Source organism: Peromyscus eremicus, chromosome 3 (genome assembly GCF_949786415.1).
Source record: "Peromyscus eremicus chromosome 3, PerEre_H2_v1, whole genome shotgun sequence".
Taxonomy (NCBI): Eukaryota; Metazoa; Chordata; class Mammalia; order Rodentia; family Cricetidae; genus Peromyscus; species Peromyscus eremicus.
In genome coordinates, this window is record NC_081418.1 from 79,420,768 (window position 1) to 79,433,186 (window position 12,419).

The 12,419-nt window shown below is 39.5% G+C and overlaps 1 protein-coding gene across 1 annotated transcript in view; it reads left to right on the plus strand.

The window, feature by feature from the left end:
• Positions 1-12,419, plus strand: part of Prdm5 (PR/SET domain 5) — a 170,674-nt gene that overhangs the window by 70,063 nt on the left and 88,192 nt on the right. The window contains exons 4-6 of the mRNA XM_059257913.1: positions 5,378-5,552; positions 7,159-7,321; positions 8,818-8,939. Coding sequence (XP_059113896.1) covers positions 5,378-5,552; positions 7,159-7,321; positions 8,818-8,939 — 460 coding nt within the window. The remainder of the gene's footprint in view (positions 1-5,377; positions 5,553-7,158; positions 7,322-8,817; positions 8,940-12,419) is intronic.

Below are 12,419 nucleotides of genomic sequence, written 5' to 3' on the forward strand. Positions count from 1 at the left end.
AGAGGTCTGGTTGGGAGAGAATGGAAACATTCAATTTTTGGCTGAGAGCAACTTAGCCAAGCAAAGATTAATAAAGAAAGCATGGCCAATGCAACTTGATTAGTTGAAACAGTTTTTGAAAAGAAAGTGACTATTTTAACCACTGGCTTTCAAATTTATGTTAAAACACTGTAATAGCAGGGAGATAGCTTTGTGGTTTAGAACATGTACTGCTCTCACAGAGTACCCTAATTAGGTTCCAAACACCTATGTTGAGTGGCCTCACAACTGCCTGTAACTCCAGCTCAAGAGGATTTAGTACCCTCTTCTGGCTCCATGGGTACCGGTATGTACATGCACGTACCCTACACAAAAAAAGGACAAATTTCACACATAATTAAAAATACATTAAATAAATAAACAGTAATAGCTCATACTCCTGGTTATTAAGCACATGATGGGGTAGTACTTTGCAAGATCTTACAGCTGTTAACACTTTTAATCTTTTCAGCCATCCCATGGAACAGATTGTTTTTATTAAGATATTCTAAATATTTTATTATATTTGTTAAAAATATAAAAATGTATAATATAAAATATTTATATGTTTATTAATATAGCCACTTTAAAGATGAGGACACTGATGTTTGTAGAAGTTGAGCTATCAGTCACATAGCTGATCAGTCTAGAAGAGACTTTAAACCATAGGCATCCCAAATTCTGTGTTCTTTCCTAGACACCATGTGGCATCACTTCCTAGTGTCATGTAATAGGACTTAAATTTGTTTTCTTCTGCTTTACTATAAAAGCAACAGAAAAATAATTATAAAACCCTTGGATCATCTACCATTGGAAACAAGCCCTTATTTGTGCATAAGCCTTACTATTTTAGACATTGTCTTATTAGGATTAAATATTGCTGTGATAAATACCATGACCAAAAACAACTTGGGGAAGAAAGGATTTGTTTGCTGTATGCTTTCACATCACTGTTCATCACTGAAGGAAGTAAGGAGAAGAACTCAAACAGACCACAAACCTGGAGACAGGAGCTTATGCAGTGGCCATGAAGGAGTGCTGCTTACTGGCTTGCTCCTTGTGGCTTGCTCAGCTTGCTTTCTTGTAGAACCGAAGACCACCTGCCCTTGGGTAGCTTCGGCCACAATGAGCTGAGCCCTCCCACATTAACCACTAGTTAAGAAAATGTTCTACAGTTTTGCCTGCAGTCTGATCTTACAGAGGCATTTTCTCAGTTGAGATTCCCTCCTCTCAGATAACTATAGCTTGTTCAAAATGATATAAAATTAGCCAGCACAGATTTGTTGATTTAGGTATCAATATCTGTATAATATCTACCTTTATTTCTGTCTTTCCATAGCAATAGGGGTTAATAAATCTTTAAAAAACAGATGTTAGATATTTAACATTTTTTAACTGATTGAGCATTTAGGGTGTTGTAACACTTTGATATTATAGATAGCTTATAGGAGAAGCAATTTGCCAAACATCAGGTGCAAGTAAAATCAAGCAAAATGAGAAGAGACACAAACACAAAACATTCAAAGTTATGAGCAATAATGGAAGAGATGAGTAATAGTTAAAAGTTACTTGCTGTATGGTGTATCTATTAGCTTGTGAAAGCTAATGGTTTGAGAGTACTTTGGAGCAGAGTATGGTCTTGAAGAACTTTATACATTTCCAGCCCAATCACCTGAAGCCTTAGGCAGACAATAAACAGTGTCTTAGCACCAAGGTTGAGGCCCAAGAATGTGAATTCCCAAAATATAAATAGCCAGCAGGATTTCTGCAAGGAGGGACCATGTTCATGTGACTAAGTCATGAACAGAAATAATGGGTGTAATAAAGAGAATCAAATATGAAGGTCAGAATGTCAAAACAGGCCTACTAATAAAAGGGAGTTGATATTGAGTCTCAGTGCATTAGAACCATACTCATTTGTTAAAACATATTTTTATTATTCTTCATTATGTGTATGTGTGTGTATCTGAGTGTGAGCATGTGCTTATGTGTGTGCAAGTGCCTGTGGAGGCCAAAGGCATTGGATCCTCTAGGTGTGGAGTTAAAGGTGCTTGTTAGCTGCCCAGTTATCTCTCTATCTCCTAGATCTGTCTCGTAGATCTCTGTCTTCTAGATCTTTACATTCTTCCCACTGCAGTTCAATAGATGATAAAGCATTGAGTGAACCTGCAGGTTAGGAAAATAGCTCCACAAGGCTCCAGAAATTAGTAACATGGCAAGTTCTGACAGAGCTTAGAAAGGGAACAATACCATGATGAAAGTTACAGGAATTGTGATGATATTAAAAATTAGTACAGTGTAGCTACTAGGTTTGTTTTGGCCCACAAATTCAGTTCCTAGTTGTTTGTGTTGTTTCTGTGATCTGTGATCAGGCACCATGTCATAAGGAACATGCGGTGGAAACAAAAGGGACTGGAAGGGTCCAGAGTCCAGGTGGTCCCTTTGAGGGCCTACCCCTAATCGACTTCCTATGACTAGACCTTACTGTGTAAAGGATCCACCCACCATCTCAATAGCATCACATGTTAGAGATCAAGCCTTCAATGTGTGAGACTTTCAAGATCCCCACTGTGTCAACAGGCAGGAAGAGATTTAAGAGTGTGATCTTAACAACATGGTAGCAAATGCAGAGGAAGAGACCCTAAGTCTTGGTAAAGGTATGAATTATATGCAGGGGGGTTCTTGTATTCCTTAAACAGATATATGCTATGCCTGTAACTGCATTTCACTTTATATTATAATGTGGCCAAGCACTTCAGGTTGTGAAAGACTGCCATTGTTTTTTATTGAAAGTCTAGTAAATATTAAACCCAGATTTCATTAGAGTTTCCCAATAAGCATGCATCCCTTGAAGTTACAGTTTAATATAATGTTATCATGTTTTAAAATGAAAGATTATCTACTGCTGTGCAAACCATCACAGAAATGACTGATGTTCCAGAAAGCGGTTTCATTTAGTTTTCATGCATGTAGATCAGATAAGCACTGAGATTTATGGTTGTCTCTGGGGCCTCCATTAGGCAAGGCCTCAAGTGCTTGGACAGAATGAACCTGGGAAGGTCTGCTTCTGATACAGTCTCTTCTACTGTGTCTTTTTGTTTCTTTATTTGTGTTACATCAAGAGTAGTAGTTCATACAAACTGCTTCAGTTTTCCTAACTAGAAGTAACTATATTTCTGGAGGTGTGGATGGTCAGAATCATGGTCTTATCAACTGTGACTGAACACAGATTGAATCTGCTTTTCTCTCTCCCATATTGGTGAATAATGATAATCATTTCTCCAGGGAACTCTACAAATATATATTTGGCTTTTTAAATTATGAAATATACTTAAAAACAAAAAATTGGACTTGGTGGTGTACTCTTACAATCTTAGCATTGGGGAAGCAGGGCCTGGAGAATTGTACAGTGAGACTTTGCCCAAATGCTGTACTTATTTATTGTCTTCATTGTCAACGTGACAGGATAATCAACACCATGGAAACACACCTCTGCACATGTCTGTGAGGGTACCTTGAGAAAGGTTTAACTGAGTCCCATGGGAAGATCCACCCTGAATGTGGGCAGGCACCATGGAGCTGAGCACAGTATTCTACCTCTATCTGCTTCCTGACTGCAGCTGCAATGTGATCAGCTGCCTCCTGCTCCCAGAGCAATGACTTCCCAGACTATGATGGATCAAACTCTCAAACTGTCAGAATAAACCCTTCCTTCCTTATCTTGTTTTTGTTACACGTTTTGTCACAACAAGGGGCTGGGGGGGGGGGGTTGGGGAGGTAGTTAGGGTGCTCAAGCAAAGCCACACACAGTAGCTCCTTTCCAGTCCTAAAAATACATGTATGAACTTTTAAATAGTTTCTGGGTTTTCTGCTTGTGTATACTGTACCTTTTCATCTAAACCAGCAGTTCTCAACCTGTGGGTTGAGACCTCTTTGGGGGCGTCCAACAAGCCTTTCACAGGGGTCCCCTAAGGCTATTGGAAAACACAGATAGGTACATTATAATTCATAACAGTAACAAAATTACACTTATGAAGTAGCAACAAAAACAATTTTATGGTTGGGGGTCACCACAACATGAGGAACTGTATTAAGGTGTCGCAGCATTAGGAAGGTTGAGAACCACTGCTCTAAACAGCCATTGTACATCCCCACTCCCCCACCCCTCCACCCCTCCTTTCTCACTGGGCCCTTCAACTTTAGTGCATAATGCACTGTCAGACTAGTGCAGGCTTCCTTCTGTGCTTTGTGCTTTATGAATTTTACTTCTCAGTGGAACTTATTTTCCTTGCTCTTTCCTCATTTTGCCCACGAAGAGGTTTCAATAAATTCATTTTGTGTTTCTTTTGTTTATGTTCACCAGACAAGCTAAGGTACTGTCTTAGGGAGGCTTCTCAGCTATGTGAGAAAATCCACTCTGGGTGTTTGCTCCTGGGAGAGCCTGCCTTGCAGCCCCAGGACTGGCTTCCTTGGAGATGGGCCTAAGGCTCAGGGAGGCGTTTTATGCCAATTTTTTCCGGGAGTGAAAATTCTCTGGGAATTCCTTAGGTTCTGCAGTGTTCCTCCTGTGTGTCTGCTACTGGTTACGGGGCGGTGGGGGGGGGGGAGGGGGGTTCTCCCAGAGTAGTTATCATTTCAGCTGTTACTGATTCCTGCCTGCTAGAACTTCCTTTGAAAATAGAAAAGGTATGTGCTGGCTGCCTCTGTTCTTTTCCTCTGCTTTCAGTCATTTCCGTAGGATTAGCAAGGCCAAAGAAGTGAGGAATACAGGATTACTAGTCAATACCGTAAATTTCCTGTGTCTAGCGTCTTTGGTATTTCTTGTTCTGCTCTCTAGAAATGCTTTCTGAAAAGAATTTGTTTATAGTTCCTCCATTTTGTGTCCAAATTTGAAATTTTTCTCTTCTAATTTTATATGTCATATTACTCAGAATGAAATCACTAATGCATATTTAAACATTTGTAAATACAATTCATATGAAGTCACTCATCTTAATAATTTGTATATATTTATATTTTGTTTGCCAGGTGATTTAAATATTTCTTAGCATCCAGATCAACTAGAGATAAAGAAAAAGTAATAGTAAATTTTCATGGGCCATGGTCCTCAGTTATTTCATTATAGTATTTATTCATTTGTTTGCTTGTTTGTGTTTTGAGACAAGGTCTCTTGTAGCCTAGGATGGCCTTGAACTTTTGTATCTGATCCTAACCTTGAACCCTGTTTCCTGTTTCCACATCCTGGGTGCTGACAGGTGTGCATCATCAATACGCCACACTCAGTTAATATATCTTAAAATGACCTCTAATTTGACATCAGAAGCTAATGGTACCTTAGCATTTTTAAACTTTGTTTCAGGAAGGAGAAAATATTTTCTACTTGGCAGTTGATGATATAGAAACTGATACAGAGCTTCTGATTGGCTACCTGGACAGTGATGTGGAGGCAGAGGAGGAGGAGCAACAAGCTCTTACCGTGACCAAAGAAGGCAAAGCTGACCAATCTAAGGGACAGTCGGCCCCTGGAGGCAAAGGTACTGCATCTTCATGTTGTGAGCTGAAGGAAGAGACGTTGACGAGGAAGTCGTTTGAATTATTTGAATTATACTTACTTGTTTGATTTGGTGTTATTAAAATAGTTTTTGTCAAAACTATTCTTCTCTTCTGAATAGCAGGAAAAGAAAGGTTTGGGGTAAGTAACAATTGCCTTGGAGGATGGCCAAGTTAGAGGAAGGCAGCTCTCGTCCTTGTCACTGTGCTAACACCATGAAGGTCTGTCTACTCCTGCACTGACTCTGCCAATCATCCGTTTAAAAGCCTGGGCCAGTAAGGAGGTTGCTCAGACTCTGAGGGTTTAATCTCATGCATACTGAGGAGATCAGATGTGCAGGGTGGCCCTGGAGATATGGTCCCTAGGCTCTGTCTTGTGAGATCTTCTGGGAATCTGGACCTTCTGGCAATCTATTTGTATTCTAATCACAGGAGCCGGGGAGGATTGCTAATTTGTCCTAGTTTGGGGACCAGTAACTTCCAGTGACCATAGGTGAAACCTGTAGTCCAGGGACAGATGCCCATTGGTTGTTGACTGCTGTGAAATAGTCAGTTGTTGCTGGGCCTTATGTTTTATCCCTGAAGAAAATTTGAGGGAAATGTTAATAGTGCTGCTGTAGCACACTGTGTTTGTCCATTTGGGCTGCGTGCATACTTTTAAACAGTCCTGAATTTCTTGTTCAGAGCTCTGCAGTCTGGGACATTCATGGTGAGGTACCAGCATGTTTGGTGTCCTTTTGCAAAAGTGAAACATAAAAAACATACAAACAAACAAAACCCCAGCAAAAGAGACAAAGATGTCACCCGTGTATTTACCAGTGTAGAGTTTGATTATTTGAATGTGGCACCTTAAGTATGTAAAAGTCTTGGAATTAGAAGTGGGAAAAACAGCAACATGGAAGAGTGCCCATGAGATATGATCACAGACATTACACTTCACGGATGGGACCCATGTGGCTTTGGCATGCATCAGCTGTGTCTTCAGGGTGGCATTATTGATTATTTTAGTTTTTTTCATATTTTAAAAATACATAATACATTTTAATCCTCATTTTGTTGGAAAATGACTCAAAAATACATAACATTCATGGCGTCCTGAAGAACTTGGGTAGAGCTCTTCCAGTCGTGTGCAATAGGGGCACCTCACCCACTGCACCAGCCACAGTCAGCACTGATTTCATGATGTGCCTTACTTCAAATGTGTGTGAGATTCCCCCTTGGCAATTCGAGATAGTTTATGTCTGTTGGATTTTTCTCCTTGTCAAACGCAGAGTGAACTGAAGATGACCCATTTTCCTGGAAAAGTTTTGCTTTGCCCTCAGCATTTATTGTCATTTTTGATCTGAAACATTAACATTAAAAGGGAATCTGGAGATTAAATTTGATTTTGTATTGCTTCTGTGAAACATGATAAAATGATTTTTAAAATAGTTTTGCTGATAACATGTTTGTTTTATGTTCAATATGGGCAGTGCGTACATTTGTTAGGGAAAATAAAAATTGACTGTAGTTGACACAACTAATTTGATGTTGAAATAAGGCCCAAAGCTAATCCCCGGCTTTGAACTCCAGTGTTATACCGTTTCGCAGGTCAAGAGGACTATGCCTGCCCACAGTGTGAATCGAGCTTTTCCAGTGAGGAAATTCTCACTGAGCACCGCCAGACCTTGCACCAGAAACCTGTGGGGGAGAAAGAGTTCAAATGCGAGAGCTGTGGGAAGAAGTTCCCCGTGAGGCAGGCCTTGCAGAGACAGTGCGTATGCTCAGGGTGTTCCAGCTTATGAACAGACTCTCGGACTGTTCACTTTGCTTGGTACTGCTCTGAATATGTGTGTTTCTGTGTGTGAGCACAGACCAGTGCGCGTGTGGGAAAGTGGAGGGCAGCCTTCTTTGGCATGAGTTCATCTTTTCTGAGTTTTCCTGGGTTTTGACTACTGTGATCATGAGTTTCACAGGTAAATATAATTTAGGCTAGTTCTTCTCTGTTTGATACTTGCCATTAAATGTTATGCTTAATGGTTTACTATCCTGAAATTTACATATGCACAATTTAGCCAATGCATTGAGGTTATTTACGAGTCTCACTTGTTTGCTCCCTTATTTGTTTTAAGTTGTTTAAGTAATGAATACTTCAGTGTAGAGATAATGAATGGATGGGAAGCACCAGCTCTTTCATAGCGACTTAGAAGATGAATAGGGCAGAGTGTGACAGTGAGGTCAATTACATGAATTTACCTTTTACCTTATCTTAATCACTTATTGTTTACAACATATAAAATTAGCCTGCATTTTAACATCTTGTAAGAACAGAGCTATCAAAAGTGAGAGAATGTACAGCGATTATATAGCAGACTGTCACCTTACATGAGCATAACATCTTCCAGGCTTAATGTTTACTTTTCATTTTGTTAAATTTCAAAGTATGTCATTTCATTTCCACCTATCTACCTATCTGTCTGTTTGTCTGTCTGTCTATCTATCTATCTGTCTACCTGTCTATCTAGCTATCAATCCATCTATCATCTACATATAGATACGGCATTTCTATATATTCTGTGTATCAGCTTTTGCTTATGAAATCCAAAAATAATTTTATTTACATATAACAAATCTTTAGAAAAAAAATGATACCTTTAGGATGGATTAAACATTTAGAGATTTTGTTAACTTCTTCTAGCCAAGCAAGAGTTATGTACTTTTTAATAAGTTAACTTCAGCCTGTATTCTATTCAACTTTTACATGTATTTTATTGCACTTATTATAATGTGAGCCGTATCTTAGAGCTAAACAAAGTACTGTTAAAAATGTAGAAGAGTCAGGGCAGGGTGTCAGGAGGAGGATGGGGTATCACTCAGCACTCTGGCTTCCTCTCTTCCCTCCTTCCTCAGTGTTCATCACTGCACAGCCAGAGCAGCCTGAAGGATTCTCCAGAGTGTTCTCTGTTCTGTTGGCAGTTCTCTCAGTTCAGCACTGAGGTTTAGTGTCTAGTTATAAAGTGGCTTTTACAAATTTGAAGATCATCTTTGCATGCAAAATCTCATACTTGGAGTTAGTCAGCATTATACTAAGTAAACTGAAGAGTTTAAATACGTCTTTCCTACCTACATAATTAATGCGTGGAATGACCCTGAGACTCCTGCAGGAAGCATGTCCTAGGAGGCATGGGTTACAGAAGCCTGCTGTGTTGTTTAAAGTCTGTAGGTATGTCTTCATCATTTCTTCTGCTCCCCTTGCTACTTGTCTTATAGTTTTGAGCAGCACCAGAAGGCTTGCCGAGGGGATGCCAGGTTTGTGTGCAAAGTCGACAGCTGTGGGAAGAGGCTGAAAAGCAAGGATGCCCTGAAAAGGCACCAGGAAAATGTCCACACTGGTGAGGAGGCATTGGACAGTCCTTACTAACTGGGCTCCCTCTCCCCAGGCCTCGGGATCTCCTTTTGATTCTCTGTTGTGAGGAGGATTCCCATTGTGCTTCCCACCAATGCACATCTTACTTGCTTGTGTGTTTCACTGAACAGTATTTTTCAAGTTGATTTCAGCAGTGTTTATCACTTTCCCTATGTCTGAATTAATCATCACTGGAAACCAAGCTCACACATAGCTGCTCTTGTCACTCAGGTGTATTGTTTGATCACTTTACTGTTTTTAGTCTATAAATTTTATTTCTCATACATTGTCGAAATTGATAATTTGTAGTTATACTTTGAAACTGTGAAGCGATGTACTTCTGCCTTAATATTTTTACAGGAGCATTCAGTGCCTTTAGTGCTCGCATTTCTTCTGTACTGGAGAAAATTCCTAACTATATTTTGACATGGAGTTGAAAATATTTGAATTTTCAGCAACACTTACTTAACTCCTTGTAATTGCTAGCCAAACAGTAAAACAAATATAACATTTGATTGTCACCTAGGATTTTGTCCTTGGTATTTTCTCAGCCATCAGTGAATATATTTTGGGTTGTGATAATTGTTTCACTGTGGGGCTTTTCCTCCTCTTCACTGTCTGTTTGTTAAAGGACTTTGAGACCCATGGAAATCATCATGTCACTCTGCGCATGCACTTTCCTCATGGATTAGCTTTTACCCATCACTTCTGTGAAGTGAGTAGAAGTGCACCTTTGGATAGGGAGAAAATTCTTTTTTTTTCTTCGTGTTTATTCCCACAATTAGGTGAAAAAAGTGACTGACACCCAGCATCAGGACCTCTGTTGCCTGAAAATAACTGACTTTGATAATAAGGTGGCAAGAGGTTAGCATGAGTGTGCCTGCCTGCCGGCCTCACTTCATCACTGACTGGGCCTGCGCAGTGTGAGCCACGAGCAACATTCTGATGGCAGAAGGTGAAGCTTTGGGAGCTAACCTTCAGGGGGTGCCACTCATCAAGACTTCCCAGCGTTGTTTGTGGCTTTCTTTTTGAAGAACATATGGCTGGTATATGGGAAATGACTTCCCCTATTGAATTTAAAATATACTGGTGCATTTCATATGATGGCAGAAGCAAGCATAACTTTTTGATAGATTTGCCTTCATTTTTTTCTCCTAATGCTGTTTTGGCTAAAATGCTGTTCTTAATTTTCTCTGTCTTTGTCTGAAACGTATTTTAACCAAACTTTTATGTCAGTATAAAGTCAACTTTGCTGAACTAAGTAAAAAGCCAGATGGATGCTACAACTCTGGAAACTTTTCTGTCCTCATAACTAGGCATATGGTCTTCCTGCTGTGCTTATAGTGTAATTTTTGAGTCTTCTTGTAATTGGCCTTGGGTTGCTTACTATTGCAGGTTTGGAGCATTTGTGGTAATTTTGCAGGAAATAATTTATACACAAAGATTTTGTTTCATCATCATTATCCCATGTTGCAGGTTGTGATAAGATGTGAAAGCTGCTGTATTTTAGCTAGGGTCTCCATGTACACCTCTCATTTGGTTTGGTACATGATTTCATTGTTTCTCACCCACAGGCTCCCTTATGCTTCTCCTCTTTTCTCTAAAGTAGGAATGATGGGGAGAGTGCTTCCTATTATAACAAGGAGAGTAGCACTCAGGTATGGCTGAGGACTCTGTAGAAGAGCAGGGGTACTGGAGGAACTAGGAAACCTTGTTACTTCTATAATGACTGATGGTGAAGCATACCCTTGTTAGGTGATACGCACCATAGAAGGTAAAGGAAGAGAAGCTGAATATTCAAACATAGATCAAACTTCCTTTTTATAGAAACAAGAGCATGTGGTGGGTAGGTTTGTAGGTAAGCGTGTCTATAGGGCTTTCTTGACTTCTGTGACTGTCACTGTGATTTGTTGCTGTTTTTTGTTTTGTTTTTCTGGTGCTGATGATTTAACCCTGGACCCCCACCCCCACACTCCCACCCCCACCACTGAACTCTATCACCATGTCCCCAGCTCTCTTGAAAGTTAAAATCCATGTATACCATTCCTGAATATAGGAAGCTGAAAGTCTATGGACTCTGTGGATGCTAACACAAAGGGGTATTTATGAGAAATAACATTTTTCTGTATTCTCATAAGCTGTTTCTATATTTCTCTATATGAATCCAATATTCCAGTTACAAGATAAAAAGGATGTGAGGAGAGAGAGAGTGGGGATGGGGGATTGGTACTGAAGCAGAGGCAGGAGTGGAGGGTGATGTGAAATGAGATGGCTGGAGAGGTCAACTTCTTCCTCTTTTCCACTCCTTTTACCTGCCTCATGGGAAGACCAGGGCCTGGTCTGGAGAAGAGCTGTTGTAGGGCATAAAGAACTGTGCCAGGAAGGTGGACAATCCCAAACAATAGGAGTTGGAAAAGATGGAATTTCTTTTTCTCCATGATCTTTCTGCAATATATGTACAGGCTGATGAACGAGTACACGCAGGTTAATGTTCATCTTGCTGTGGGAAAAGTTCCTATTTTGAATCCCTGTTGTAATCACCAAACCCAGTTTTCTTGGCTGTGTAGTCTATAGAGTACTTTAAACACGTTAAACTTGCCTGCTGTTACTGTGACTATCTTGGTATTTTGAAAAGCAGGGTGAAAACTTCTACCTTGCCTTTTCTAAACATTTGCTTTCCTTTCATAAACTTTGTTATACAATATAATCAAATGACACAGTGACAACAGTTTTGGTGTCACAGGTGCATGTCACTGAGGCTGGAGTGAGAATGGATGTCGCTTTCTTTCATACTTGGGTGATGTGATGGACACAGGATGCTGCATTATGTTAAATATGTACTTTGGGAGTTTTAAAATAAAGTCATTTAATATTGTAAAGTATCATTTTGAAGTTATTTGCATTGGTACAGATAATATGGTTATGACATTGCATTCTGACATTAGTTTGAGTCACTGTGGAGTTTGAAATATGAAACGAGCCTCTCTGATACTGTAAAAGAAGACAACATTTAGTCTTGGTTTGATTTTCTAACTGTGTAGAGTGCCAATGTAATATACTACTGTGGTTGATTTTACACTATACTATTTATTAATACTTATTTGATGAGGCTTGGGCTCAAAATCTACATGGGTTTATTACTGAAAGAAAAGTGTGAATAACAATGAAAGGAAAGCATTTGATGAAAGGTGAAGGAGATGGAAAAATCAATTTCTGAATTAAAATATTAACTTTTCCTTTTAAAAGCACATTTGATTCCTTTTAATTTTGTTCTGACTTTTGTGGAAATTTTTTCTCTGAAGACTATTTTAACAGATGGAAAAGTGAAATGTTTATTTGATCTATGTAGAAACTGGTGATCTGGGGACTTTCAAGTTGGAAAACAGAGATTTGAGTAAAACAGCATAGAATTCTAAATGGTGATGATGGAATCCTGTAGAGGGGATACTGGGTCAACCTCAGTTAA